Genomic DNA, 27531 nt, shown 5'->3' on the forward strand with positions numbered 1-27531 from the left:
CTGAGCCACTCAGGTGCCCTGCCTTTTTTTTTTTTCTTTTTAAGATTTTATTTATTTATTTGAGAGAGAGTAGGGGAGAGTGGCAGAGGGAGAGAGAATCCCAAGCGGATTCAGCACTGAGCACAGAGCTCAATGTGGAGCTCGATCTTATAACCCTGAAATTGTGACCTAAGCCAAAACCAAGAGTCAGATGCTCAACTAAGCCGCCCAGGCACCCTTGGAGCAACTGCTGTTAAGTTTAGCAGCACCCAGGTGCTCCTGCCCTCACCCCCTGAGTTACAGGGGGGTTCCTAAGTACCATCTCCTGTTCCACCAGCAGACAGGGGTGAAGGGAAGGAAATCTCATATATAAACTCCTTCCTCTGGGTCAGAAACCTGGGGAACAAGGGGGCAAAGAGGGCCTACCTCGCTTGCTCCTTGGGTTGTGACCCACAACCTTCCCTTCTGGGAAGCACCTACCTCCTCCCCACCCCAGCACCTCTAAAAACTGACCTTCTGCTGCTCAGAGAGGGGAATGGAGCCGCCCTTGTTCCTCAAGGGGCATTCACTGAGTCCTTTCATGGGAAGTTCTTTTTTTTTTTCTCCATAGGAAGTTCTGAATTCTAATTACCAAGGTGTGAGGAGGGGTCTCTAAAGTGAGGTATCATCTCCTGAGGCTCCTTCCTCTGTCACCTTAATCTGGAAGAGAGGGTGTCTATGCTGCAGTGGTAGCCTAGTCCCCAGAGTGTGATCCCGAGGTCCTGGGCTCGAGTCCCACATCACATTCCCCGCAGGGAGCCTGCTTTTCCTTCTGCCTATGTGTCTGCCTCTCTGTATCTCTCATGAATAAATAAACAAATCTTTTTTAAAAGACAGAGAAGGTGGATGGAGCAAATTGGAAGCGGCAGCTCATTTTCAGAGCGAATCCCTTTTTAGGCTCACCAAACTGGGAAAATCCTGTCTGCAGAGAAAGAACAGCCTAATGGTTCCATTGGCAGTGAAGGGGCTGCTCTGGGGCTGAAGGGCAAGGCTGAGATCTGGTACAAGGTGCTCCCTGCAGGGCCGGGGTGACCTTCCTCAATCACACAAACCCGGGTAATCACCCTCTCCTGTCGTTTCCAGTTGACTTGCCCATGATGCTGGTTGGCGTGCAACTTGGACTCCATTCTAAAGATTGATTGATTGATTGATTGATTGATGAGAGACAGAGACACAGGCAGAGGGAGAAGCAGGCTTCCTGTGGGGAGCCTGATGCGGGACCCCATCCCAGGATCTGAGCCAAAGGCAGACCCTCAACCACTGGGCCACCTAGACGGCCCTTTACCAAAAAAAAAAAAAAAAAAATGTTTTAAGATTTTTATTTATTCATGAGAGACACACAGAGAGAGGCAGAGACAGCAGAGGAGAGAACTGGACTCCGGACTGGTGCGTGCTGTATCCAGGACGTGATCAGGAGGCCGCTTTGCTGACCGTGGTCTGCGCCCAGGTGTGTGTGTCGGGGTGCAATGGGGGGAAGCGATGGCCAAAGGGAGGGGTGGGCAAAACGCTTCCAAGTCCCCGCCCCCAGTGAAGGTAGGGGGCCCGAGATGACAGCACGACTTGACCCAGGCTCCTCCTCGCCCTGAAGCTGAGGCTCCACTGCGAGGCTCCGTCGGGCTCCGGAACGAAAAGTCACCACCCCCACGGGGCGTCCCCGGGCTCCCCGATGTTCCCACCAGACGCCACACGAGGCCGCGGCAACCCGCACCTTCCAACGGAAGGGGGATCTCTCTGCCCGGCCCCTGACCTCTGACTTTGCTTTCACGCCCCTTCCCCGGCCACGCACAAACCGGGACCCCAACGCGGCCCCACGCAACGACGGGCGCGTATCCTCTGCCCAAACTAGGGACCCCGAAGCGGCGCTCGGAACCTGCCTGGGACCGGAAGAAAGCCGGAGCGGTGTTGAGCGGGGAGCGGGGAGGGCGCTTCCGGTTGTTCACTTCCGCTTCCGGCTCTCGGCGTCTACTCTGACCCGGGCTCCGCCCTCGAGCGAGGAGTTTGTGGCGTCGGCGGGTTCCAGGCGATTCGAGGTGAGGGGCTGGTGGGAGAGGCTCAGAGTCGGGGAGAGCGGACGGACCCGGCCATCAAGGGTGTGCGCGTCTGCGAAAGGCGAGGCCGGGTCTTCAGGCGACCTGAGCGGGGAGGCGCGGCCCCCTGGGGTCCGCGGTCCTGGGAGTTGGGGCCTGGGAGGACCGCGAATCTGGGAGGTTGAGGGGTGAACGTAAGACTCAAACCCGGGGTCTTGGTTCCTGGGAGACCCCTGAAGTCCTGACTGCTGCCTTCCACCCCACGCCGTGTGTAGCTCCAGACAGGATGATCGAGGTTGTTTGCAACGACCGTCTAGGGAAGAAGGTCCGCGTTAAGTGCAAGTATCCACCCGCGGCTGAGAGGCAGTGGTTCCTGGGGTGCTTGACGTGAGGCAGGCATCTCCGTGTGTGCTGTAGGGTGACTTTAGTTAAACCTGGAGGAGTGGGCGGGTGGGGGCCTGGCAGGGCGCCTTCAGCCCTGGGATGTCCTCTTCCCCGTTCTCCCTTCCGTTTTCCTTAACTCGTCTGCGCCCAGCACTGATGACACCATCGGGGACCTTAAGAAGCTGATCGCAGCCCAAACTGGCACCCGTTGGAACAAGATCGTCCTGAAGAAGTGGTGAGTGCAGCGGTGGAACTGGGGACTGGATGGGACTGGGCCAGAAGGTTTGGGTGGGGGAGCCCTGTGGGCTTACGCAGAGCTTCCTCAGCTTGCCTCCTGCATGAAAATCCACCTCAGACTTCAAATTCAAAAGGTTTCTATCCCACAGGTACACGATTTTCAAGGACCACGTGTCTCTGGGGGACTGTATCCTTTGCGTGACTCCTTGAGGAAGGAAGGCTCTGTATACCAGACTTGGTTCTCTTTGTTCGGTGCTGGAGTCTGTATGAGATGGTGCACATAAAGTATTTAACTTAGAATGTAGCACACAGTAAGCATTTGGAAAATGGGATCCAAAAAAAAAAAAAGAAAAAAGAAAGAAAGAAAATGGAAGCCATATCATGTTGGTTAGGGGTGGAGGGTGGTTGGTGAAATGCTTTGGCTTGGCTTAGAAGACACTTGAAGGTCTGAATATGTATTACTGATCTCTACCTGAGTGTGGACAAGTGGTCAGGGTGGAGTGAGACTCAGGCATGTCTGTTGTGCAACAGGAGCGTGAACCTTTGTTTTTTTTTATAGTTCTGATTCTTTTCAAATCAAAATTGACCTAGTTCAAAATGGTTCCCTTGGCCCTGGGTGGAGCCCTCAGGCCACCCTGACCCACCTGTGCAAGATGAGAGGGTGGAGATGGAGCCCACAGTGAGAGTTCCTTAACGTTTTTTACTTCAGATGAAATCCACGATGGGATGAACCTGGAGCTTTATTACCAGTAGAGCAGAATTCCTTCCATTTGGCCTGTCCTGCCTCTCCCCCCCCCCCCCCCCCCCCGCTCCTCTCCCCTCCTGTTGGCTCCTCTCCCCTCTTCGCTACCATCTCCCCCACACTGATACAGATGCTTGTTTTTAAAAACTCATGTTAATAAAATCTTAGAAGTTGCTTCATTGTTGTCATCTTTGAATGAGGTCTTTTCTAACGTGGGAGGGTTGTCACTATACTCTCAGTACCCAGCAGCTCAATAGAGTTCAGGATCCAACTGGATCAGTGAGGGAAGAGTAAGCCAGCAGCTTGGGAGCCTGAATGGAAGCTCTGGGATTTGCCAAGGGTCTGTGAAGGTCGAGAGATCCGTGAGATTATTGGCATCCTAATAGACCAAGGGGGTCTGGGTAAGGACAGTAGATACAGTAGTTAGGAATACAGGTTCTGGATTCAGACCGACTATGGTTGGAATCCCAGCTCTGCCACTGGTGTGATCCTGGGCCAGGGTAGTTTACGCCTTCATTTCCTTATCCAAACTGGAACTGATAATGTTTACTTAATTGCCTTGTTGTGAAATGTGTAGATGAGCTAAGGCATGATTAAGCAGCCACAGTTCCTTGGATTTTGGAAATTCAAGTGAACAGAGACTGGTTTAGGCTAAGCTTTGATCATTAGTGATAGGATTTGAGGAAGTCACCCTCTCCGATCCTTGGTTTCCTACTCTAAAATAGACAACCAGGATGGCACCCATATCTCAACAAGAATGCAGTTAAAACAGCAGGATGTCTGGCACAAAGTGTTTAAAGCTGTCTCCAGCCTTCCCCCAGGTGTGAGTAGACAGGACATCAAACACCCCATCTGTGTTCCCTGGGCCACAGACCCCAGGATCAATGTTGGTCCTTCCTCAGAGCTGTATTCTGGAGCCTTTCTCAGGAGTTTCACCCAGAAGCTTGCCCCATCCCTTTCCCCCTCTCCTGTATTGACCTGGCTGATTTCCTGAAGTACATTAACATGTTCAAGTCTAGCCTTCCTCATAAGCTCCAACTAGTCTTCTGCCTTAATTTCCCTACCAACCTTCTTGGGATGCAGACCTTCCAGCTGCCTAGGGTCCTACTGGCATGTAGTTCATGGATGATGATCTCTCCTTGGTCTCTGTTAGACGCCTCCCTACCTGCCTCTTGGCTTCCCTTCTGTCCTTAGGACTAGCTCCCTCCTGATGTCAGGAATGTCTCTTTCCTGATACCTTGATCTTCCTACTGTTAAAGTTGTCTCCCCCTGTATTTGTCTACTTAAAAATACCCCCCCCAATTTTTTTTAATGTAGCACAACCTTGATAAGGTGGGTACTTGTTAATTTCAAATCAGCATAGAAAAGTACAGGCTGAAAGTAAAACCTTTGTCCCATTCTCTCTCCTGAGGTCACGTCTTTTCCAATGCATTTATAGAAACTTCAATTTTATTTTTAAGAGGACCATACTAATATTTGCTTCTAAAAACAATTTAAATGTTTTGTTCAAAATTAAGTTTTTTTTTTAAGATTTATTTATTTATTTATTCATGAGAGACACAGAGAGAGAAAGGCAGAGACATAGGCAGAGGGAGAAGCAGCTCCTCGCAGGGAGCCTGATGCAGGGCTCCATCCTGGATCCTGGGATCATGCCCTGAGCTGAAGGCAAACGCTCAACTGCTGAGCCATCCAGGTGTCCGTTAAGTTTCTTATTTCTGGGATCCCTGGGTGGTGCAGCGGTTTGGCGCCTGCCTTTGGCCCGGGGCGCGATCCTCGAGACCCCGGATCAAATCCCACATCGGGCTCCCGGTGCATGGAGCCTGCTTCTCCCTCTGCCTATGTCTCTGCCTCTCTTTCTCTCTCTCTGTATGACTATCATAAATAAATAAAAATTTAAAAAAAGCAAAAATAAAAGTTTCTTATTTCTTAACACCCCCCCCTCCCAGTGGTAATTTTTAACATATTTAACATATTTGAGTAAATCCAGAAATTTTCTGAAATATAACCTATACTTTTTATACAGTTGGGTTAATTATGCATTCTTTTTTTTTTTTTTTAAGATTTTATTTATTCATGAGAGAAACAGAGAGAGAGAGGCAGAGACATAGGCAGAGGGAGAAGCAGGCTGCCTGTAGGGAGCCCGATGTGGGACTTGATCCCGGAACTCCAGGATCACGACCTGAGCCAAAGGCAGATGCTTACCTGCTGGGCCACCCAGGCGTCCCTAATTATGCATTCTGTAATATATACCATTCAGTGTTTTTTTTTTAAGTTCCCAATGTGGGACTCGAACTCATCACCTCAATATTGAGTCACATGCTGTACTGACCAAGTCAGCCAGATGCCCCAATCACTTGCTTTTTTATGCTTTATTTTTCATGTTCCATATAAATTAATCTCATTCTTTTTTATTAGTTTATTGATAATTGCTTGTTTTGCTTTATATAAAAAGTGCAGAGGGGTTTTTGTGATGATAGTACTTGCTTGTGTAGAACTGCGGTAGTGGATGAGGACTTTATTTTGTCAACTAGGATGTAGGAAGAAAGAAAGATAGAATGCAGGCTGTCAGATGAATCTGCTTGTATTACAAGTGAATCACATGACCACACCAAAAGGGGTGGGGAAGAAAGGAGCTGACCTAGTAACTTTGGAAAAGTATTTTGATTGGATACTGTAAGGCTAAAGACAAAAAGAATCATACACAAACACTGTACTCTAAATAAATTCCTCACAGCATTATGATTGAGCAATTCTCGAACTACTTTTGTACATCTATAACCACACATATGGTTGAACAAACAGGTAAATATATTGTAGATAGAGCCAGATTTCTCACTGCTGGAGAAAGAAGTTATAAACAAAACAAGGTGGGGTGAAAGGAAGTGGTTAGAATAAACCCTGTGAGGCTGGATTAGAGTTGGAGGTATTAGTATGGACTCATGTTTTTAGTTTAGTATGTATACAGAAATGCAGATATGTATGTATACATACATTTATTTCCTTGCTTTATCCTCTTGGACCAGAAGCAGTGACACCCCAGTAGCAATGGGCATACCCAGCACCTAGATCTTAAGTTTCTAAATATTCTCCAATGAAAGGAGCCAAGCCTTCCGGAAGTGATTGGTTCCAGAACTAGGATAGAGAATATACTAGCTGAGCCTGGAATATCTTGGGCCAGGTAGTAGGAAGTGCTCCAAATAGAAAGGATGAGAGCATATAGAAAGGGCACAGAAGCCAACCTGTGAACAAGCTCACAGTTTCCAAATTTGGAACGACCTGGACAACCAGATAATCATAGTATTGGACTATAATCAATAGGATAAAATAAGTATCTTTGAGCCCATACTTATATCAATATCAATAAATAATTGAATGTAAATAAACAAGGGACAACTCTTCATTATAAAAGGATTGCAGTTAAATGGAGAAGAGGAAAATAATAAATCACTGCATAGTAATCATATGATTACCATCATAGTAATGGTAATCACCATTACCATAGTAATTAATTGCTGTAGATAAAGAAATACTGACAGATGCTAAAAACTGGCAGCCATTGGTAAACGTTTAAGCAGAAGTAGGATATTTGTGCAGCCTCAAAGTATCTCCCAGAAAGTATTCATTACAAGGAGGAAAATTGTAAGTTTAGATACTGCCTTAACCAAATGATCAGTTAATAACATCACAAGTATGGTAGGCAGACTCTAATGTAGTTCCTAATGATCCTCTTGTCCTGGTATTCACAACCTTGTGTAATCCCTTGCTCTTGAGCGTAGACCAGACCTAGCTTTTAACAAATAGAACATGGCAAAAGTGATTGGATATCACTTCTGAGATTAAGTTGCAAAGAGACTGTGGCTTCTGTCTTGCTTTCTCACTTGCTCATTGATGAAAGCCAGCTGCCTCACAGAGAGGCCCCCAGCCAAAGCTAGTAAGGAACTCTGTTCCTCAGCCATCCATCACCCCCTTCACAAGTAAATCCTGCAAGCAACCACATGAAGGAGCTTAGAAGTAGATCCTGCCCCAGTCAAGCCTTCAGATGAGACCACAGCCATTCCTGCTAACACCAGCTAAACTGTGCCTGGATTCCATAGAAACTATGAAATACTAAATGTTAATCCACTAAATTGTAGGGTAATTTGTTATGCAGGAAAATATGCCTTAATACAATCAGTAAAACATATCATTAATTAATATCATTGATCACCTGGTATGAGGCACTGAGAAGGACACCTTCTCATTGATCACCTGGTATGAGGCACTGAGAAGGACACCTTGTCTCTGTGATATACTTCCCAATAACATGTAACCTCAAATCATTAGAGAATACCAGACAAACCCCATCATGACAAAACGTCAGAATGAGGGACATTCTGCTTTTTGAAAGTATCAAAGGTCATGAAAGACAAGAAAAGACCTAAAAAATGTCATGAACTGGAGGAAACTAAGGACACATGACAAATGTGTGTCCTGGAACATGAATATTAGTGGGAAAACAGGAAATTCTCTTCTTTTTTTATTTTTTTATTTTTTTATTTTTTTTATTTTTATTTTTATTTTTTTTAGGAAATTCTCTTCTAAAGTATAATTTAATTAATAGTATTGTACTATTGTTGATTTCCAATAGTATTTACAAATGTTTGATAATTATTCCAGGGCAAGGTTTCTCAGCTTTGGCACTGTTGACATTGGGGCGGATAATTCTTTGTTGGAGTTGCTGTGCATTATAGGATGTTCAACAACATTCCTGGCTTCTACCCACTAAATGCTAGTAGCATCTCCCTCCCCACTATTTGTGACAACCAAAAATGCCAAATGCCCCCAGGGAAACAAAAATGATCCCTTGTGATCTCTGTTCTATTATTTTTAAAGACTTTATTTTTAAGCGATCTTTACACATGATGTAGGGTCTGAACTCACAACCCTAAGACCAAGAGTCACATCCTGCACCAACTGAGCCAGCCAGGAGCCCCACCTCCATTCTGTTATTATATAAGATGTTAATATAAGGGATGGCTGGGTAAAGGGTATATGAAAAATCTACATTATTTTTATAACTCTGCACTAAGTCAAGAATCATTTTTTTTGAAGATTTTATTTATTTATTTGAGAAAAAGAGCAAGCATGAGCAGGGGCAGAAGGAGAGAAAGAAGCAGACTCCCCACTGAGCAGGATCCCACCTTAGAGCTCAATCCCAGGACCCTGAAACCATGACCTGAGCTGAAGGCTTAACTGACTGAGCCACCCAGACACCTTGAAAATCATTTTTTAAAAAATATTATGGTTAAGATTATCATATGTGCTTGTAAGAAAAATCAAAATATTATATTGAAACATAAGATTCTCAATTTTTCCTTCACCTGAATTACCAGTGCATTCATTCATTAACATATTTGAATGAATCCAGAAATTTTGGTATATAGTTTTTACACAATTAAGATAATTATACATATTCTGCAGCTTCCTTTTTATGTTTTTTTAATGCTTTGATATCTTTCTATAAGTAATCTAATTCTTTTCAATTAATGTTGGTTGATTTGTTATGCTTTCATACATACTATAATTGCTACACTGTACAGAGACTAGCTTTACTTTTCACTCATCAAACATATTTTTGCTATGAGGCAGATGCTGTTTGGAGAGCATTCTACAGATTAACTCATTTAATCTTTGCATCAAAGGTATGTATGAGATATATATATATTTCTTATTCTCATTTGCAGATGGAGAAGCTGAAACACAGAGATTAGTTTCTTCAAAGTCATAGCCAGGCTTTGAACCCAAGCGATCTGGCTCTTGAATGCTCTTAACTTACTATATCCTATTTCTTGTAGACATGTTTCCCCATGTTTTATATGACTGTGCCTCATTCTTCTTTTTTTTTTTTTTTAAGATTTTATTTATTCACGAGAGACACACAGAGGGAGAGGCAGAGACAGGAAGAGGGAGAAGCAGGCTCCATGCAGGGAGCCCGATGTGGTACTCGATCCCGGGACTCCAGGATCACGTCCTGAGCTGAAGGCAGGTGCTTAAGCCACTGAGCCACCCAGGGATCCCCGCCTCATTCTTTTTTAATGGTCACATAGGGGTCTAGTTATAGATGAACTATCATTGAACTCTTCCTTGTTGGTGTCTTTGCCTCTCGTATCTATCTCCAGCCTGTCCCCAGGCACCTCCCCAGAGTCCCACAGGTGCCGCACACTCAATTTTAAGACGATTCAAACTGAGCTCATCATCCTCCTACAGGCGCATCCTCCTGTGTCACCAGCTAAGTGGCCATGCCAACACCCACCAGTCACCCAGGACAGAGGCAGGAGCCAGACCGAGAGAATAAAGTAGGTTCCAAAGGAAGTAGAAGATGTTTGGTCAGTGGCACAGGGAAAGGGTTAGTCTCGCAAAAGAAAAAAAAAAAGTGGGGGGTCAGCTTTGGACATCTGGAGGAAACAGGTGGGGAGAAGGAGGATGGAGGAGCCAAATTTAGGCTTCTTCGCGGCTCATCACCAAGGCAACTGCGTTGCTACGGCAACAGCTAAGGCAGCACCGCCTCTTTCAAGTACCTCGTGGGCTGCCGTCACCTCGAAACCACCCGGACACTTCCGCATAAGGGGGCGCGGGCCTCCGGGAACGGCTTAGGAAGGCGGGAACTACTGCCGCAGTAGCCAATCGGATGGGGCCTGCGGCGAAGGACGCAAAGGAGGTGCCCGGACTTCTGTGAAGCTCGCCGGGCGCTGTGGAGAAGGACGGGCTCCGGCGCCTTCCCTACCAGTTAGCGGCCGAGGGAGGAAGGGGGCGGGACCCGGGTGAGGCCGTACGGGGGCGGGACCCGGTAGAACGCGCGGAGGATCCGCCCAGTCTCGCCGCTGCCCAATAGAAAGCCCGAAGGCCTCTCCGGACTGCTCGGGCGCCCAATGAGCATCGTCGCCGGGCCCCGGGGCGAGGCGGGCCGAGCCAATCGGCGGCGGCGGTGGGCGGGTGCGGGCGGCATAGGCGGTGCGGCGGAGGCGGAGCGGGCGCTGCGGCAGGAGGGAAGATGGCGGACGAGGAGAAGCTGCCGCCCGGCTGGGAGAAGCGCATGAGCCGCAGCTCAGGTGCCGCGGGGGTCGGGGCTGGGGCGGGGCCGCGCGGGCCCGCGGAAGCAGGGCTCGAGCTCGCCCCTGGGGCGCGGCGCCGCCGCCCGATTCCCGTGGGGTCTTGGCTCCTCCGCGTCTTCCCAGGGTAACGGCCCGGGCCCGCCCCGTGGGGGCTGCGAACCTCAGGAGCGGGGATGCCGGAGGAAACTGAGGCAAGGGGCGGGGCCGGAGAGACCCAGCGCGCTGCCGGGGGTGGGGGGGCGGGGGCGGGGGGCCGGGGATCCCGCCGCACTCCCCCGGGTGATGGCCCTGGCCCTGCCGATCCGGCTGACACCTTTTGGCCTAATGCACCCGACGTCCCCGGGGACCGTCTCTGCACCCTGCTGGGCCCGGGGGGCACCCCGGGGAAGGACACCCCAACCCCACGCTCAGGGCGTGGCCCCAGAGCGTTGCCGGGCCTCGGGCCCACAACCTGCCCCTGCTAACCCGCCGGCGATCCCCGCCTAACCCGAGTCTGTCGTCGCCGCCGGGTGGATGGACCCTGTGCCGGGAGCCGGATCTGAGGCTTATCCACAGTAATAATACCCGTAACCGGGCACGCTCGTCTTACCGCCCAGCCCTGTGCCAAGTGTGTTTGGAGTGTGTTCTCTCTCTCTCTGAATGACCACAACTCTGGGAGGTGGATAGTTATCACCCCGTTTTGCAGGTGAGGAAGCTGAAGTCAGAAAACTTAAGGAGCTCCCCCAAGGTCATTCATTTCAGGGGGTGGGGGCTGGATTAGAGTCCGGTCAGTCTGACAGCAGAGCCCGCCTGCCCTTGTCACTGCAGACCAGTGAGGAGCAGGCCCAGCATCTCACCGCACTGCCTCCCCAGCCCATAGAAATCACAGTCACAGTGATATCTGCTCATTGAAGGCCAGGCCCTCTGGTGAGCACTTTGCACGGATCATCACTGTTCTCCACATTAGCCCCGTGAAGTTATGTCCTTAATCTCTTGCTTCACCCCCACTTTTCAGATGAGAAAACCAAGGTTCATGGAGAGAGAGGCCATTGCAAGGTTTTAGGGTCAGTCACTGGCTCAGCTCTCACTGAGCTCGCTCCAGCCCTGCTCCGTGGCCACAGCTGACAGCATGAATCTGATGCTCTGCCCCGTTCTGGGCCCCCTCTCTGGCCATATCTGCTCGGCTCCACCCTAATGGTCTTCCTCAGGGGTGACCTTCAGTGCTTCACAGTGCTGGGTGCCAGTTGTGCAAAAATCTCAGCCCTGGGCTCTCCTGGGTTCTACCTCAATCTTCTCTCTTGTGGCTCCTTGGGCCCTGGATAACGTTTGACCCCCCTGTACTGCTGGTCCATAGTTGTGCAGCGCTGTACACCGGGTGCGGGTTAAGAACAGAGCTTTCATGTTTGGCAACCTGGGTATAATTCCTGCCTCCAGCCATGTGTGCCTGGGGCCAAATGTACACTCAGGAAACATTCCAAAGGTGTGGAAGGTGAGGCCTCACTTCTGTCGTCTACAGGGAGATGATAGCTGTCACGCTCCTAATGTGTACTGGGCACTAGTCTAAGTGTGTTACCGCTGTGAGCTCACTCAGTCCTTAGCACAACCCTACAGGCAGGGACTGTTGTTATCTGCATTTTACAGGTGACAAAATCAAGGCCCAGAGAGGTTAGCTCACACAGTGAGTGACAGCCAGACTTGAACAGGCAGCCTGGCTGCCTGTCCCCACACCGGCTTCGTCTCTCCTGTCACTCTGGGTGGTTTTCCTCCTCGAAGTCACTAATAACTGAAGTTATGACATGGTCTTATTTGCTTCTCTGGGGCCTGCCCATCCCCATCTAGAATGCTGGCTCCCTCGGGGCCTGTAGCTCGAGGTGGACTCAGGAGATTTGTTGAATGAAGGCATCCCATTGGCCGGTCCGTCATCTTGGCCTCCAGGTGGTGTCCTTTGAGCAGGTCCCAGCTGAATTCCTGTATCCCCCCTCCTCCAGGCCGGGTATACTACTTCAATCACATCACTAACGCCAGCCAGTGGGAGCGGCCGAGTGGCAACAGCAGCAGTGGCAGCAAAAATGGACAAGGGGAGCCCACCAGGGTCCGCTGCTCGCACCTGCTTGTCAAGCACAGCCAGTCCCGGCGGCCCTCATCCTGGCGACAGGAGAAGATCACCAGGACCAAGGAGGAGGCCCTGGAGCTGATTAATGGTGAGCAGAGTTGGAAGCAGGTTGGAGTGGGGGGAATGTGGGGAGAGGTTGTCCCCTCATTGGGAGCCGGAGCCAGCCTCGTAGAAATCACACCAGGCCATGCACCCCAGCCAACTCAGCTGTCAGCGTTGGCTGCCACCGAACTGCCTGTACGTGACACGAGCCTGGACTGCACAGCTGCCTCTCCTTTTTCTTTCTGTTTGGCATTTGAGGGTGAGCCGGGTTAGGAGAGGAGGATCCAGCCTTGGGGGCTGGCAGCCCTGGGTTCAGATGGTGGCTATGCCCTGTAAGCTCCAGGGGGAGCTTGTGTCATCTTGAGACTCAGTTTTCACCTCTGTAAAATGGGTGTTGTCACATACGTGCCCATACCTGGTGTGTAGGTGCCAAGAAAACTATGAAATCAGCAGCATTTAGCCCACTAGGGCCATAAGTTGCAGAACCCTGGTATGGAGCTTCCTGGTATGGCTGCCACTACCTACACATGGGTGTTACTATTTAAATTAATTAGAACTAAGCCATAGTCAAGACTGGTTCCTTACACTGGCCACACTTCAAGTGCTTGGCAGCCACAGGTGGCTAGTGGCTGCCATCTTAGCGCAGATATAAAATTTTTCCATCCTTACAGGAAGTTCTGCTGGACAGTGCTGGGCTGGATCTCACGTGTGGTTTAATCATTCAGACTCTGGCACCACAGACCCCAGACCCTTCCTGGGCTGCTCTTACCCCATATGACCTGTGCCTCACCCAGACCCCGACGGCCTGGGTTCCTATCTGGCACTGCCCAGCCCTGGCTGTGTGACCTTGAGCAAGTTACTTAACATCTCTGAACCTGTCTTTTCACTTGTAAGATTCGTGTTTTGATGATAGAACCTACCTCCTAGGACAGTTGTGAAGACTCTGACCTCATGCAGTAAAAAGCATGAATGTAAAGCATGAGTAACAATTCCTGGTGTCTAGTAAATATCCTCTAATTGCTAACGGTCATGATGATTGTTGTTAGGAGCACAGGCCTTGCAAAGTGCAGACCCGGTCCCGGTCAGTGTTGGCGGTTGTTTTACTGTCATATTACTTGGTCCGGTATTTGGGCTGCAGGATATTATTTACACCCACACACTTCCTGCAGTGTCCTGGCCCCTGCAAGCCTCACACGGCAGCCTCATAGAGAGGAGCAGAGCTCATGCGCAGATTCTGGAAGGCAGGTTAAAGAGCTCGCCTCCTGAACTCTGTGAGGGCAGGGACTGGCTCTCTTCCCACCATATTCCCACCACTCTACACACAGCCTGGCCTACACTCTGTCCTCATGGCCTTGTTTCATGAACAGCAGGGAGCCAGAAGTAAAGGCCTCGGCAAGGCCATAGCTTGGACTCTGGGGAAGGCTGTGCAGGGGACTGAGGAGGATGAGACCTATCCCAGCAAGACTGAGGATGAGACCTCTCCCAGCAAGGTTGAGGGGGGGGGGCCTGAGTGAGCGAAGAGTCCGGGTTCTTTCTGGAGACAGCAGGAAAGCTGGCCACATTTGACTGGGGGTTTGGTCCTGCAGTGCCTTGCTTTCAGGAGAGAGCAGTGTGGGGAGTGTCAAGGGCCAGGGATGCTGGGAGGCCCAGAGCCCAGGCTGGTTGGATCTAACATTGAGCAGCTGGGGGGAGGGGTATGCTGCCCCAGGGAAGAGGAGGAGGTTAGTGGAGAATGCCCAGAGAATCAAGGGGTGACCTGGGTCCTCCCAGCTCAGGTGGTCCCTGTTCTGAGGCTTGGGGACCCACAAGAGTGGGCAAGAGGCGGACCATCTGGGCGAGGGTCTAGTTCTGCAGAACAGCCAGGCCAGAGCCAGAGACCTTTGGGACAGTCCTGGCAAGAGATGGCAGGAGGCTGAAGCAGTGGGCATGGCTGGGAAGATAGGCTGTTTGGCCTCGGGGACTGCCTGGGAGGGGCAACTGAGGATGCCTCCCCATTTCCAGGATGGATAGGTGTGCGCCTGGTGGGCTGTTACTGTGGGAGGATCCTGGGGCTGCTGAGTCAGTTACGTCTTGGAGAAGGGGGATCTGGGACGTGCTCCCAGGAAGCTGTCAGGCCCTGGAGTCGGTGTAGACTCTGGAGTGTTAGCAGGGGCTGGAACATGCATGTACCTGTGCAGATGGCCCGGGGGAGCTGTGGGCAGAGCTGCAGCTACAGGCAGTGTGATGTGACTGACCAGGGAGAGGGGAGCAGATTCCCAAGAGGTCAGGAGGCAGACTCAGGAGGATATGGTAACGGGTTAGCTGGGTGGGGCAGGGTGAGGTCACAACTAGTGTGGCTCATCTTGGAGTCACACACAGATAAAGCCTGGTGCCAGCTGTGTGGCCTTGAGCAAGTATCTCAGAGCCTTGGCTGCATCATCTGTAGAATGGGGATAGGACATGAGACCCAGGGGCCGGCCAGTGGTTGACGGCTCAACAGAGCAGTGGGCTCAGTGCCCAGCGCTTAACATCTACACAGGACCCTGGTCATTCAGGCCTGTGTGGTTGAGGGCCCAGGTCAGGACAAGGCATCTGCTCCTTCCTTGAAAGAGCTCTGAGCAGGGACTAGGGAGCCTGGTGGGACTTGGATGGGACTCAGGAGCCTGGTGGGCTCAGCATGGAGACCCTCTGGTGACCTTGGCCTGTTTACTCAGTGTCTTGAGATGAGCTGGGACAGACCCCTCAAGGGGTCATTAGGAGAAAGCTGGGAGATGGCCCAGGCCACGGAATGCTTTGTAACCAGACACTCATGTGCCCTGTCAGCAAGCTTCGGGTGTCCAGGCCTGTTTTTCTCTTCTGTGAAAGTGGACACTCCCCCTGTCCTGGGCTTGTTCCAGGTGATCAGGAGATCAGGATTTGGGCTCGAGTCTCATCAGTACCCATTTAGGTCCATCGCCCCGAGGGGACAGGCTGCCTGCAATAAGAACCAGCATGTCCGCGTTTTCTGCTGAGGCTCCTTTTCCTCTGCAGCTGCTGGGCTGTGGCCAGGCCCTGCCAGGGATCTGGGGACCAGCTGCCTGTCATTGCCAGTGTCCTTGTCTAAGGAGGCCAGGCTGTGGAGAAGCCCTCTCCACCTGCTCCCCGTACCTCCAGCCCCACATGCCTGGGACCTAAGGATCCCAGGGAGGCCCTGGTGTGAGTAGCAGTCTCCTCAAACATGCTCATTCCCAGGGTCTGCGGGTCAGTGAGCCCCTTTGGCCTAGCGTCCCCACCCCAGGTTGGCGAGTCCCTTCCAGTCTACTGTCTTCAGGCTGAGTCTCTGGTCTCTCTGGGCCCCTCCTGCTGGATCTTCGGTCTTCTGGGCAGATTTAATCCTGTCCACTTTTACTTGGTCCAGGCCCCTTCCCTTGTCTGTCTCTAAACCTCTCTAGGGGTGCCTGGGTGGCTCAATTGGTTAAGTATCCAACTCTTGATTTCAGTTTAGGTCATGATCTCAGGGGCCCCACGTTGGGGGTCCAGGCTGAGTGTGGAGCCTGCTTAGGATTCTCTATTCCTCTCCCTCTGCCCCTCCCCTGCTTTAAAAAAAGCAACATCTTAGAATCAGAGACCACTGATTTGTTTACTCACTTTCCCTAAACAATTGTGGTGTATTACCTTGGGGTGCTGTAACAGAATACCACAGGCTGGGTATTAATTTTCCACAGTTCCAGGGCTAGAAGTCTGAGATGAAGGTTCTGACCGATTCAGTTTCTGGTGAAGACTGTCTTTCTGGCTTGTAGGCAGCTGCCTCCTCACTGTGCACTCACGTGGCCTTTTCATGGCATGTGCATGTGGGGAGTGAGGGGGAGCTCTCTAGTGTCTCTTCTTATAAGGACCCTAATCCTATGGGACCAGGGGGTCTCCCTTATGACCTCATTTATCCCTGATTACTTGCATGAAGGCCTGTCTCCAAACACAGTCATTTTGGGGATTGAGGCCTCAACATACGAACTTGGGGGGGGGACACAGTTCAATCCCTACCACATGGACTGACAGCTAGTAACTGTCAGGGGCTTGCACTGCACCAGGCATTTTCCAGCAGTAACTGTCCCTCCTGCTAGCCCTCCAGGGTGGGAGCTGCTATAAATATCCCATTTTACAGGTCAGGCAAGTATGCCTCCGAGAGGCAGTCACCCACCAGGGTCACGGAGCTCGGGATGGGTAGAGCTGAGATCTGAATACAACAGTGGGGGAGTCTAGAGTTTACCCGCCTCGGCCTCAGAGACGCATGGAGCAGGCCAGCCTGTGACCTCCCAGCAGCGACAGGTGCACTTCTGTCATGCAGTTTCAAAGGCCCCCCAACTCCCCAAATCAGGTAAAAGTTCCCTGCTTCAGATGGGGAACTCCTTGAGAGGCTGCCCCCCAGGATCTGCCTCTCACCTGGAGCGCCCGTTAGATGGAGTGCGGTCTCGGTGAGGGGTGTTGAGGCAGGCCGGCTAGGTCAGGGCATCGCCAGGAGGGTGGCAGGGGGTGTTTGGTATGTGCTTCCTTTTCCTCCCCCCTTGAGCATTTGGATATAAGGCACAGAGGAAAGAGACATGAGATTCCAGCATTTCTGTCTAAGGAGCGGAGGGGTGGATCCCTCTCCCTCCTTCTCTGTGGCCTGTTTCTGTCTCATTTATTCATGAATTCCTTCAGCATTAGCAAGCACCTGTTCTGTGCACAGGGCCAGGTGCTGGGAACACAGCAGCGAGCAAGGCCTACTGGCCCTGCCCTCCCACTCTGAGGCAGGTGACACACAGATGGGACACTGGCAAATGTAGGGGGGCACCTCCCACAGCGGGGTCTTAGGAAAGACTCCTGGATGAGGCCAGAGGACAACAAATGAGCTTCCTATGGGAAGAGACCATTAAGCAAAGGCCTCGAGGTGGCAGGGGCAGGGCAGACTGGGAGGGCTGTCACCGGGGCTGAGGTAATACTGAGCACAGGGGATGCACAGGGGCCTGAGGGTTCCCTTGCATCTTGGCTTTTGGCCAGACTCCTGACGGGCAGCTTCAAGAAAGGGGAGATGAGAAAGCAGTGATTTTTGTTTGTTTGTTTGTTTGTTTTTAAGTCACTTGAGGCTCCTGTCCAAGCAGAACGTTTCCTGAGAGTTGGCTGATCAGAGGAAGATTTGGGTGCTATGAACTATGGCGGGCAGAAACTTGGCTTTTATTTGATTTTTGGGCTGATATCTGTGTGTACCACAGCCAGGCCATCTAGTCTCAGGGATCCCTGCTGACTCACGGCGTCGGCTCCTGGAGGATGCGGTAAGGCGGTGCTGTACTGGGCTCGGCTCTGCAGGTGCGGGGCCTGTGCCCGGACGCGGGCAGGTTACAGCAGGGAGCACTGTATGCACAGGATTCTCTGGCCAGCGAATTGAGGTCCAGACAAGGGAAAGGAGGAAGAATCTTGAGGCTGCCCAGGTGAGGTGAAGAGATAGCCCGGAGTCCAGGGAGTAGAGAAGTCTCGGTGATGTCCAGTTCAGGCTGGATCACTAATGGGTGCAGCTGGCACTGGGGGGCCACCTAGCAGCCCCAGCAGGCATGGCCAGCCCCAGCAGGGGCATTGCAGGCAGAAGCCACCCCTGCCCATGGAGGGTGGGGCTCATGTCGCACTGGCAAGCTTTTCTGACCAGGCAGCCTGTCCCATGACAAGATGCACAGGCGGGATAGCCCAGGGATGGGCAAGTCACACAGAAACAGGGGAGTCTTATCACTGAGACGCGTGGCCCTTGTGGATGGGAGAATTGTGACAGCACCTGACATTTGTCAGAGTCTCCATGGCAGGCACACTGTGCTGTCACTGTGGTCTGCTGGCAGATGACTAATGGGCCAGCAGCAGAGGGATGGTCGGGACATGGGGATGACAGGGTGACGGGGACAGCAGTGGAAGCCGCCCAGTGGACCAGATACCAGGACCCCGGGTGCTGCCATGGTGTGGGACAGGATGGGGTGATAGGTGTGTTGTCACAGTTGTGCTGTTTCAGTTGTGGTCATAGCGGAGTTTGCACGAGCTCAGCAGGCAGATGGCCCCGGCTGGGTGTCTGGGCCTCAGTTTGCCAGGTGGCTTAATCAACAGCGTCCCTGTGGTGCTCAGACAGGAGCAGTGGAGGGTGGTGTGCAGAAGCCCACTAGCAGGGATGACAGGGTGATCCTCACACCCGGGGTGGGCTGGGTGGGTATGCAGAATGTCCCCAGGAGAGTAGCTGTCAGGGACCAGGGACCAGGGTGGTCTGGAGCTGCATGTCCTGGGAGCCCACCCCGTGGCTGCGCCTGTGGGTGCAGGGACAAGACTGGCAGGAATGTTCCTTCAAGTGCTGGGGCAGCTGGTTGGAGCACGATGGGGCATTTCGAGGAGGAGAGGGTGGGCTCTGGCTCCAGGGGCTCCTGCCTGGAACCTGGACTCAGGAGCAACAGGGTGCTCTTCCTCACCACGCAAACACAGCCTTCCTATGTGCCCTGCTCCCCACATGTGAGTCATATAGGTGCTCAGTGCAGCCTCAGCCTTCCCCCACCCCCCGCCTCCAGGAGATGAGTCCCCAGTAGAAGCAGTTTGTACCACACACAGGATGCATCCAGTGTGATGCCACCACAGCCTTTTAGAGCAGCTGCAAGAATGGTGTCGGCTGCTGTGGGGCCATGTCCATGGAAATGACACATGTCCTGTCTCGGCTGCCTTGTGGTCTCTTCACGACGCCCCACTTAGCAGCCTGGGCCTTCCTCCCAGTTTTGATAGGTTGGACAGTTGAGGCCCAGGGGATCCGCCAACAGCTCCTGTGGCAGAGCTGGCCTGGTGCCCCAGCCTCCTGCCTTTCTCCTGGAAACTTCTGGAAAATTTCCCCATCAGTGAGTGCCCTGTAGGATCTTGGCAGGGCCCTGGGTCCCAGCATCCCTCTTCAGTATCTGCCCTGCTTTTTGCCCTCCTCCCCAACAGGGCCTAGAGGTAAAGATTTTCCCCAAAATACGTGTTGGGGTGTAGAAAAGGTCATGTTGTGTTCATGTTATGTCTGTAGGGGGCGGGAGGTAGGAGTGGCAAAGGGAGCTGGGGTGGGGGAACGGGCTCTGAGACCAGTGTGGCTATTGAAGCCGCCACAAGGTCAGGGGGCGCACACTTGGTGGGGGGGGGGGTGTTCATGAATGTGTGTGGGGCAAGTGGTCACCCTTGCAAATAGGGCAGGGGTTGCGTGCCTCCTTTCCGAGGGAAGCGCCCCCTCCATCAGGAGCCCCCCACTCCATCCCACCCTGCCTTTGACGAGAGGTCTCCCTGTATGTCCACAGGCTACATCCAGAAGATCAAGTCAGGAGAGGAAGACTTTGAATCTCTGGCCTCACAGTTCAGCGACTGCAGTTCGGCCAAGGCCAGGGGAGACCTGGGTGCCTTCAGCAGAGGTGCGCAAGGAGTGGGCACTACCTGGCCCTAGAGGAGCCTCTGTCCCAGCCGCTGGGATGCCCCTGCCAGGGGAAGGTTGGGAGGGGTAGCCCCGGCTGTGCAGGTCTTCAGGGTCCACCAGGTGGCAGCACAGTCCCGCAGGCTCCAGAGGGACTCCCAATGCTGGGGGGGTTGGCTGGGCTGCAGAGCCCTCTGCCTGGCTTCCTTTCCCCCCTGCGGTGGGGAGTCCGTCTGTGGGTCCCTCGATGCAGTTGTCCCCATCAGGGACACGGCAGGGTAGGTACTTGGCTGCCGTGTGCCTCTCCTCTGGTTGGGGGGTGTAAGGCTGGGTCCCCAAGAATGCCCCTCCCAGCACCACCCACAGGGGTGAGGGGAGGAGAGTTCAGCTCAGCAGCCCTGAGTTTAAGCCTATGGGGCTCAGGCAGTGGAAAGAGGGGAGCAGAGGGGATCAGGCCACCTCCTCCTCCTCCTTTCTCTCCTCTTCCCCCTCCACCTTGGGGTCTGCAGAGCATCAGGGAGGGGCCCAGGATGGGGTGAGGAGTGTGGGAAGAGCCAGCAAGGGGCTGTCAGCTGCCTGTGTGCCCCAGGAGGCAGGCAGGACAGATGATGCGGCAGGGGCTGGGAACGGGGGCCCAGGGAGACGAGTTCATCACTAAAATGTGCCTCCCAAGTGCACAGCAGTGGCAGCAGCTCTGCCTGCCATCCCTCATGCTGTCCTCAGGCTTCCTGGGGCCTTCTTAATGGCCCGCCGCCCCACTGACAGGGCCATAAACCATGTGATGGATGAGCGTGAGGCTCAGCGCAGGTGGGAGTCCCATCTGCCCGCTCCACCTGGTCCTGGCCTGCGGCCGGGTCTTGACCCCCACACACCATCGCTCACACTTCCCCAGGTCAGATGCAGAAGCCATTTGAAGATGCCTCCTTTGCGCTGCGGACGGGGGAGATGAGCGGGCCCGTGTTCACGGATTCCGGCATCCACATCATCCTGCGCACGGAGTGAGGGATGTGGGTGGCTCAGGCCTGGCCTGCAGGGTCGGGTGGGGCGGGATGGGTGGCTGGGCCCACAGACTCTGCTCCCTGCTGTCAGCCTGCCAACAGGTGCCCCACCCTGCTGACGTCACAGTATTTATTGTTCCCAAAATGGCTGAGGGGAGCTCTTCACCACTGGGGGCCTCCTCTTTGCCCCTAGTTGGAGCTGTCCCTGTCAGACTCCCCTCCCCTTTAGGAATTGACTTCAGAAGGGCAGGTGAGTGGGGAGGCTCCCAGACGGAAGGGGTGGGGTGACCTGTCCCAAAGAGAAGGCCTAGTCAGCTGAGCTGCCCCTGTGTCCCTCCTTGCCACCCAGGTCCAGGCTGGGGGCAGGACGGCCTTAACACTGTTTCTGGTTATGCTATGTTCCTCTATTCAATTGCAAAAAGCAAATGCTCAACGTGGGGCCCAGGCTGCCCACCACCTTGGGGTCCTCACTGAGTGGCAGTGCAGCCCCCTTCGCATCCTTGATTAAACTTGGAACCACTACTCTGCTGTCCTGTGTCTCGTTCCCTCCCCGCTGAGGTGAGGGGGAGCTGTCAGAGGAGCCATCATCTGGTGTCCAAGTATCCAGGCTGCATTTCCTCCCTGAGAAGCCTCCCTTCATCCCGGGGAAGAAGGGCTCCTAGCAGAGAAGTGGGGTGCCAGTCAGTGCCAGTGGTCCTCCAACTTGGGTATTGAAGAATGTTCGAGAATGCAAGGGCAGTGCCCTGACCTCACATCTGGATTCAGCAGGTCAGGGTGGAGCTGGGGATCTTCAGGGGATCCTTGGAGAGCCAGACCGAAGCCCCCCTGCCCTGAGTGCCCTCTGCACCTATCACCCCATGCCCTCCGTACACAGGCCACTCCCAAGTAGAACAGATTAGACCCAGCACCCTGATGCCTGCTTTCCTGTTATTACAAATGCTTCTGGCACGATGTTCCCGGGTCCTGCCTCCTTCTCAGATGCTGTTACCTTAGCAACACGGGACCAGCCAGGAAGAGGGGTGCTACCACCAGGCACTTCTGAGAGTGGGGATCCTGCCCAACCCTCTGGGGGAGGGTCCGTGGGGAAAGGGCCCTCTTGGAGCAGAGGGGGTCCCTGTGGGCAGAGAGAGTAGAGGCATCTCCCAGGTGGCCTGTGGGTGTGGCCCTCCTGCTTTCTGTCCCCTCCTCACCGCCTCCCCTGTGCCAGGGCCTGGGCTGGGGGCGCAGTTCAGTCACGGGGCTTATCAGTTTAGCCCACTCTACCCCCCTCGTTCAATGGAAACCAGCCCCACCCCAAGGGAGGCCCCTACGGCTGTGTCTCATAAACGGTCACCTGGGCCAGCTCCCATCTGCCTGGTTTCTGGAGCGATCGCTCTCTGCCTGCTGCCTGCCAGAGTGTTTGTCATTAGGAAGGTTTAATGGGCTTCCTCTCCACAGAATCTCCCGTCACCTCTGGGTGCCAGCAGGCAGGCGGCAGCACCCCCGTTTGCACCAACAATTCTGTGTGACGGGGGAGCGATCACACCCTGACTCGAGCCTCTGGGAAGGAGCAGAAATGAAGAGGGTGCACGGGGCTGAGACGCTGCTGGGGAGTGGTGTATGTTTTCCTGTGTGGGGTTGGCAGGGAGATGGTCTTTGTAGCGTTCTCTGTCACTGTGGGCATCTGTGCGTGCGTGTGTGTGTGTGTGTGTGTGTGTGTGTGCACGGGCAGCTGTGTGACTCTGGTTATCCCTCGGTGTGTGTCCTGTGTGACACGAGGAGTCCCCCTGGCTGGGTGTGGCCACCCCCTTCATCTAGCTGTGCAGCGGCCAGAACCCAAACACAAAAGAATGTCGCTGTTAGATAAACATGCCTCCGAGGCCACTCAGCGTCGGGGTGATTCATGGTTAAGTAGCTGTGGCTTCCCTCACCTGCTCCGCATTCCCACCCGCTGCCTCTTGCCTGGAGGCGGGGTCATAAATCCCAGACCTTCTGGACGGTGACAGCGGTGCAGTCTTCCCTCCTGTCCTTTTGGCCTCGCATTTCCCAGCCCAGAATGCCCTGGCACCAGGGCTGCAGGGAGGGGGGCTGTGGGGGTTCCACTCCTCTGCCACACGCACCAGCTCAGGCCTGTGGCCATGCGGCAGGGCTGGACTGGGTCCCCTCAACTTGGGGTACCGCAGCCTCTGCCATGGATGAGATGGGCTGCAAAGCTTCCCCGGTGTCACCAGGCACAGCGTCCACAAGGGGGGGAAGTCAGAGGTGGCAGCAGGCAGCCCGAGGCACAGAGGAGTCCCGGAGGAAGGGGGGGCTGTTCCTCCTGCCAATCTTTGGTTGAGACAAAAGCCACAAATGCAAACCTGTAAGGAGCTCTGGGCCTGCCTCAGTGTGTGAGAGAGGGGGCAGGCGGTGTGATGCCAAGTGTTCTGGGCATCTGTAGGAGGACTGGTGTGCAGATGTGACAGGCACACCCACACCCAGCCCTGCGTTCTGTGGGGGTCTCCAGGTCTGTGTGTGTTTTGGACAAAGACTGGAACTCGGCAGCCCTTGGTCCCCAACCTTCCACTGGGGGTAGGAGAGACCAATGAACTACTGCCCACCCCCACTGTGCTCATGGGGGAGATTTGTCTGCAAATAAATACATATAGGAGGGCTGGGGTGCAGAGGTCCTAAGTGTCCCAACCCTGTCCCTGTTTTTTGTTTTTGTTTTTTTTTTCTTTTAATTCCTGAGACAGACAGACAGATAGGCTGAAGGAGAAGCAGGCTCCCTGCAGGGAGCCTGATGCAGGACTGGATCCCAGGACCCTGGAATCCTGACCTGAGCCAGAGGCAGACGCTCAACCACTGAACCACCCAGGTGCCCATTCTTCGTTTCTTTTTTTTTTTTTTTTTTTTTAAACTAGGTACAAAGTGCCTCCATGGGCCTATCCCGAATCGGTTCTTTTTCAATGTCAAACTTGTTAATTTAAATGGAAATTAATTGCTTTTCTTGAAAATTTCTTTAAAAATTGGTTTTAAATGAGTGCATTAGGCAGTCCCATTTATTATTCATTGGTTTCATTTGCAGTATGGCCCCGGTGTCCCGAGTTCCCGGAGATGATTTAATCAGAGAGGCCATTAATTAGAAATGGGCGGGGGAGGGTAGCTCCCAGAAGAGCAGGTCTTGCTAACTACATGGTCTCAGTGGGGTGGGATCCAGGCCTGTGGGGCTCTTTACGCAAGATCCCTCTCCATATTCAGTGGGGTCCATGTGGTGGAGCGAACGTGCAGGTGGGAGTCCTCACTCCCCTTGTTGCCAACCACTGGCCCCAGGGATGACTCTCCTCACTCCTGCAGTGTGTCTCACCTTGGCCACCAGGGATCTGGCTAAAAGAAAGCCCTCCCCTGTTCCTCCTCTCTGCCCCCCACTCCCCACCATAGCCACATCATTGAGGCTCCTAGGGAACTGGCCTCTGCTTCTTCGATCTCTTCCTGGCTCTCCCACATGCCTTCCAGCCTCCCATGCTCCCTAGCTTTGCTTCTCCTTCCTCCTCCAGGAGCTCTGGTCTCTACCCAAGCCCCTTCCAAGTGAAGGGGCTCCAGGTGTGGGTGTGTTCAGCTGAAGCCACCCAGGGCACCTTCAGGTCATTTCTACCTTTTTAGTAGTGAACTCAGAACAGGTGTGACTCATCTAAAAGTATTTTGAAATTACAAAGCAAAAAGAAAAGGGAAAAATGCCATGTCCTACTCTCTCATACCCAGATTCTTAAAAGCAGCCAAATTGTTTAAAAAAAAAAAAATTTAAAAAGTTGCCAGATGGCTCAGCGATGCACCGGTGTGATCAACGAGTGAAAAACCAGTGATGGGGAATATTCATTCGAGGCCTGGTTGTCATCGTTGTGGTTGTTTGGATCAAATTGCCTTTAGACAGATTGTTTTCAAACAAAACAACTTTGGAGTGGGTCCCCTCGCCTGTCTTCCCAGAGGGCTTGCCCACCAGGCCCTCAGGCTGGGCTTGTCTGCCTGGGTCAAAGGGGGCCCAGCTGGGATGGGTCTCCAGGCTCACACGTAGCCTCCACCTTGCCTCCTCTGCCCCCGAGACACACAGAGCAACCAAAGCCTCAAATGTCAAAGGTCCCGTTTATTCCAGCAACCTGGAAAGAAAGAGTGTAAATAAAAAAAAAGAAAAGAAACCGATCCATGCACTCAACTCCTTGAAGGGAGGGGGGGGCTTGGAGAGGGGGCTGGGTGGGAAGCGAGGAGGGAGGTGGAGGAGGGAAGAGAGAGAGGCCTCAGGGAAAGGACCGGAGAGTCTGATCCATGAAAAGAGAGAGACAAGAGGGTCAGCAATAAAAAGGCAGAAAGAGTGAAGTATCAAAACCAGAGACCCAACAAAGGAGAAAAGACACAGAGAGAGAGAGAACGCACTAATGAGAAATACAGAGGCAGAGAAGGAAAGCCCGGCGGAAGGGAGGGGAGAGAAAACAACGTACAGGAGAGGGGAGAAGAGAGGGCCCCGGGGAGAGAGAGAGAGAGAGAGAGGGAGAGGGACGTGGGTGGAGCAGAAGGGCGCCGGCCCCGGGCCTTGCGGGGCACCCTTAGGGGTCCCCGGCGGTGCTGATGACGTGGAAGAGGGTGACGTTGTACAGCACCTGGTGGCCGTTGTTCCAAGTGTAGAGGGCCCGCTCCCGGGGGTTGTAATCCAGCATGGAGATGTGGGAGTACTGGTTGTGGAAGGGCACGTCTGTGTACTCGTAACTGGACGTGTTGGTGAAGTAGGCGAAGTAGACCTTGGCCCCGGCCAGGTGGGAGTTGGTCACGTAGAGCACGCCGCAGATCATGAAGGCCTCGCCGGCGCTGCGCTTGGGGTAGCCGGTGTCCCAGGACCGCACGACCTCGAGCGTGTGCGGGTCCAGCCGGCTGACCACGATGTTGCCCGCGTTCTGGTTGGTGGTGTACACGGCCCAGAGCCCGCTCTCGTCCACCATGAAGTCCATGTCCGAGAAGCCGCCCCAGGAGTAGGGGAAGGTGTTGTTGTAGCCGGCCCCGGGGAGGCTCCTCTGCACCAGCACGGAGCGTGAGCGGAAGTGGTACTTGACCACCACGTTGCTCTGATACTTGTTGTAGAACAGGGAGCCGTTGTACACCACGTGGCCTGTGCCCGCCCACGGCTGGGGCAGCAGGTGCTGGATAAAGTTCTGGCCTTTGATGAAGTCTCCCAGAGTGCGGAACTCCAGGACCCGCCGGCCCTTGTAATAGCCATCCATGTACCAGACCTACGAGAGAGCTGCTGTCGCTGCGGAGCCGCCGCCGCCACCCAAGGGCCCCAGCAACCACGCAGGAATCACCCGTGGCTGTTAGGGGTCCGCGCTCGCTAAGTGGCCGTTAGTCAGTCATGGGATGTCCGGTGACCGTTCAGGACCGGTCATAGTCCCAGGAATGGGATCGTTTGGTCGGGGAACACCAGGGGTCTTAAAACAGACACTTGCTACCTAAGGATCAAGGGAAATCGCCAGCCCTGGTGACTCACGGGGCCCGGGGATTCAGCAGTCACTGGAGATAGCATGGTTAGCGGTTACTGGCCAGCACTCGGGTGATGAGGTCACTTGAATTCACCCCTGTAGCCACAGGATGACCCAGCCTGCCAGCAGCATCTCCTCTGCCATCATCGCCTCCCGTCGCCAAGTCAGCATGGGTGAGTTCCCTCACCCCTGCTGATTACTGGGCTGAGCATCTTAAAAGCTTGCATGCCAACACCATCACGAACACTTTGAAGATAAGGAGATCGAGACTCTGGCGACATTAAGGAACTGCCCGAGATTTTCTAGCTGAGAATTTGGTGGCAGCAGGATGCAAATCGAAGCCTGATTCCCAAACCTAAGCTCTTAACCACTTGGTTGAACCACTATAATCCCTGGGAGGCCTGTGACGCTAGTGAGACAGTGGCTACTTACTACCTCTAATCTGTGACACTCAGGGGCCACCCAGTGACCAATATCAGCCAGGAGGATAGTCACTGGGCAGTTAGTGGCTGGTTCCTATGGGTCTGAGGTGATGGGCAGTCGTGACCATAGAGGCCACTGGAAGTCCAAAGGTCAACAACTGACATGGTGATTCTCAGGGCTGGAAGGTCCCTGATCACCTGGTGATTACTAGACAGTCGAGGGGAGGGCCAAGGGCCCTGGGGATCCTGGGACACTTCAGGCTACAAGAGAAGCATTAGTGTGGAATTGCTGGGCACGTGGGCGGCCACAGGCTGCCTGACTCCTGGGGTGGGCATGGTCACTCACCCGGCTATCCGCACTGGGGGCCATCGTGTCGGTCATCCAGGAGCCAAAGCGGGACCCCATGGCCCGAATGGTGATGGGGTTACTGACCCCAGTCAGCTTCCCGCAGCCTGAGAGGCAGGAACAGGGTAGATAAGGACGGAGGATGGGAAGAGCCCGAGGGAGACAGGCAAGGATGATGGTATGATCAAACTGGGAAGAGCTGGGACCAGGCGTGAGGGAGGATCCAGAAATCTGGTCCCAAGATGGAGTTAGGTTGAAGGTAAGG

General features: G+C 53.5%; 3 protein-coding genes across 4 annotated transcripts in view; 2 read left to right on the forward strand and 1 right to left on the reverse strand.

The window, feature by feature from the left end:
- Positions 1 to 1948: 1948 nt before the first annotated feature.
- Positions 1949 to 3583, forward strand: UBL5 (ubiquitin like 5). The gene is made up of 5 exons (XM_041762828.1): positions 1949 to 2048; positions 2321 to 2387; positions 2581 to 2664; positions 2816 to 2853; positions 3376 to 3583. Exons 2-5 carry the CDS (start codon positions 2332 to 2334, stop codon positions 3417 to 3419), a joined length of 222 nt encoding a protein of 73 aa, XP_041618762.1. The 5' UTR covers positions 1949 to 2048; positions 2321 to 2331; the 3' UTR covers positions 3420 to 3583.
- Positions 3584 to 10347: 6764 nt separating this feature from the next.
- Positions 10348 to 21540, forward strand: PIN1 (peptidylprolyl cis/trans isomerase, NIMA-interacting 1). The gene is made up of 4 exons (XM_041763526.1): positions 10348 to 10496; positions 12467 to 12679; positions 19911 to 20021; positions 20913 to 21540. Exons 1-4 carry the CDS (start codon positions 10439 to 10441, stop codon positions 21020 to 21022), a joined length of 492 nt encoding a protein of 163 aa, XP_041619460.1. The 5' UTR covers positions 10348 to 10438; the 3' UTR covers positions 21023 to 21540.
- A 3557-nt stretch (positions 21541 to 25097) lies between these two features.
- Positions 25098 to 27531, reverse strand: part of OLFM2 (olfactomedin 2) — a 64079-nt gene continuing 61645 nt past the window's right edge. For both annotated transcript variants that reach the window (XM_041763525.1, XM_041763524.1), the window contains exons 5-6: positions 27267 to 27373; positions 25098 to 26252 (exon numbers count right to left, since the gene is read on the reverse strand). In XM_041763525.1, coding sequence (XP_041619459.1) covers positions 25575 to 26252; positions 27267 to 27373 — 785 coding nt within the window. In that variant the 3' untranslated portion in view covers positions 25098 to 25574. The remainder of the gene's footprint in view (positions 26253 to 27266; positions 27374 to 27531) is intronic.

The sequence above is a fragment of the Vulpes lagopus genome, chromosome 7 (genome assembly GCF_018345385.1).
Source record: "Vulpes lagopus strain Blue_001 chromosome 7, ASM1834538v1, whole genome shotgun sequence".
Classification (NCBI taxonomy): Eukaryota; Metazoa; Chordata; class Mammalia; order Carnivora; family Canidae; genus Vulpes; species Vulpes lagopus.

What these genes read in the sequence shown, in the direction of transcription:
- UBL5 (XM_041762828.1), top strand. Translation starts at nt 2,332, where the DNA reads ATGATCGAGGTTGTTTGCAACGACCGTCTAGGGAAGAAGGTCCGCGTT. An exon ending in AAGGTCCGCGTTAAGTGCAA is followed by an intron (nt 2,388 to 2,580) that starts GTATCCACCCGC and finishes GTCTGCGCCCAG; the next exon opens with CACTGATGACACCATCGGGG. An exon ending in AAGATCGTCCTGAAGAAGTG is followed by an intron (nt 2,665 to 2,815) that starts GTGAGTGCAGCG and finishes TCTATCCCACAG; the next exon opens with GTACACGATTTTCAAGGACC.
- PIN1 (XM_041763526.1), top strand. Translation starts at nt 10,439, where the DNA reads ATGGCGGACGAGGAGAAGCTGCCGCCCGGCTGGGAGAAGCGCATGAGC. An exon ending in GGCCCTGGAGCTGATTAATG is followed by an intron (nt 12,680 to 19,910) that starts GTGAGCAGAGTT and finishes GTATGTCCACAG; the next exon opens with GCTACATCCAGAAGATCAAG. An exon ending in CCTGGGTGCCTTCAGCAGAG is followed by an intron (nt 20,022 to 20,912) that starts GTGCGCAAGGAG and finishes ACACTTCCCCAG; the next exon opens with GTCAGATGCAGAAGCCATTT.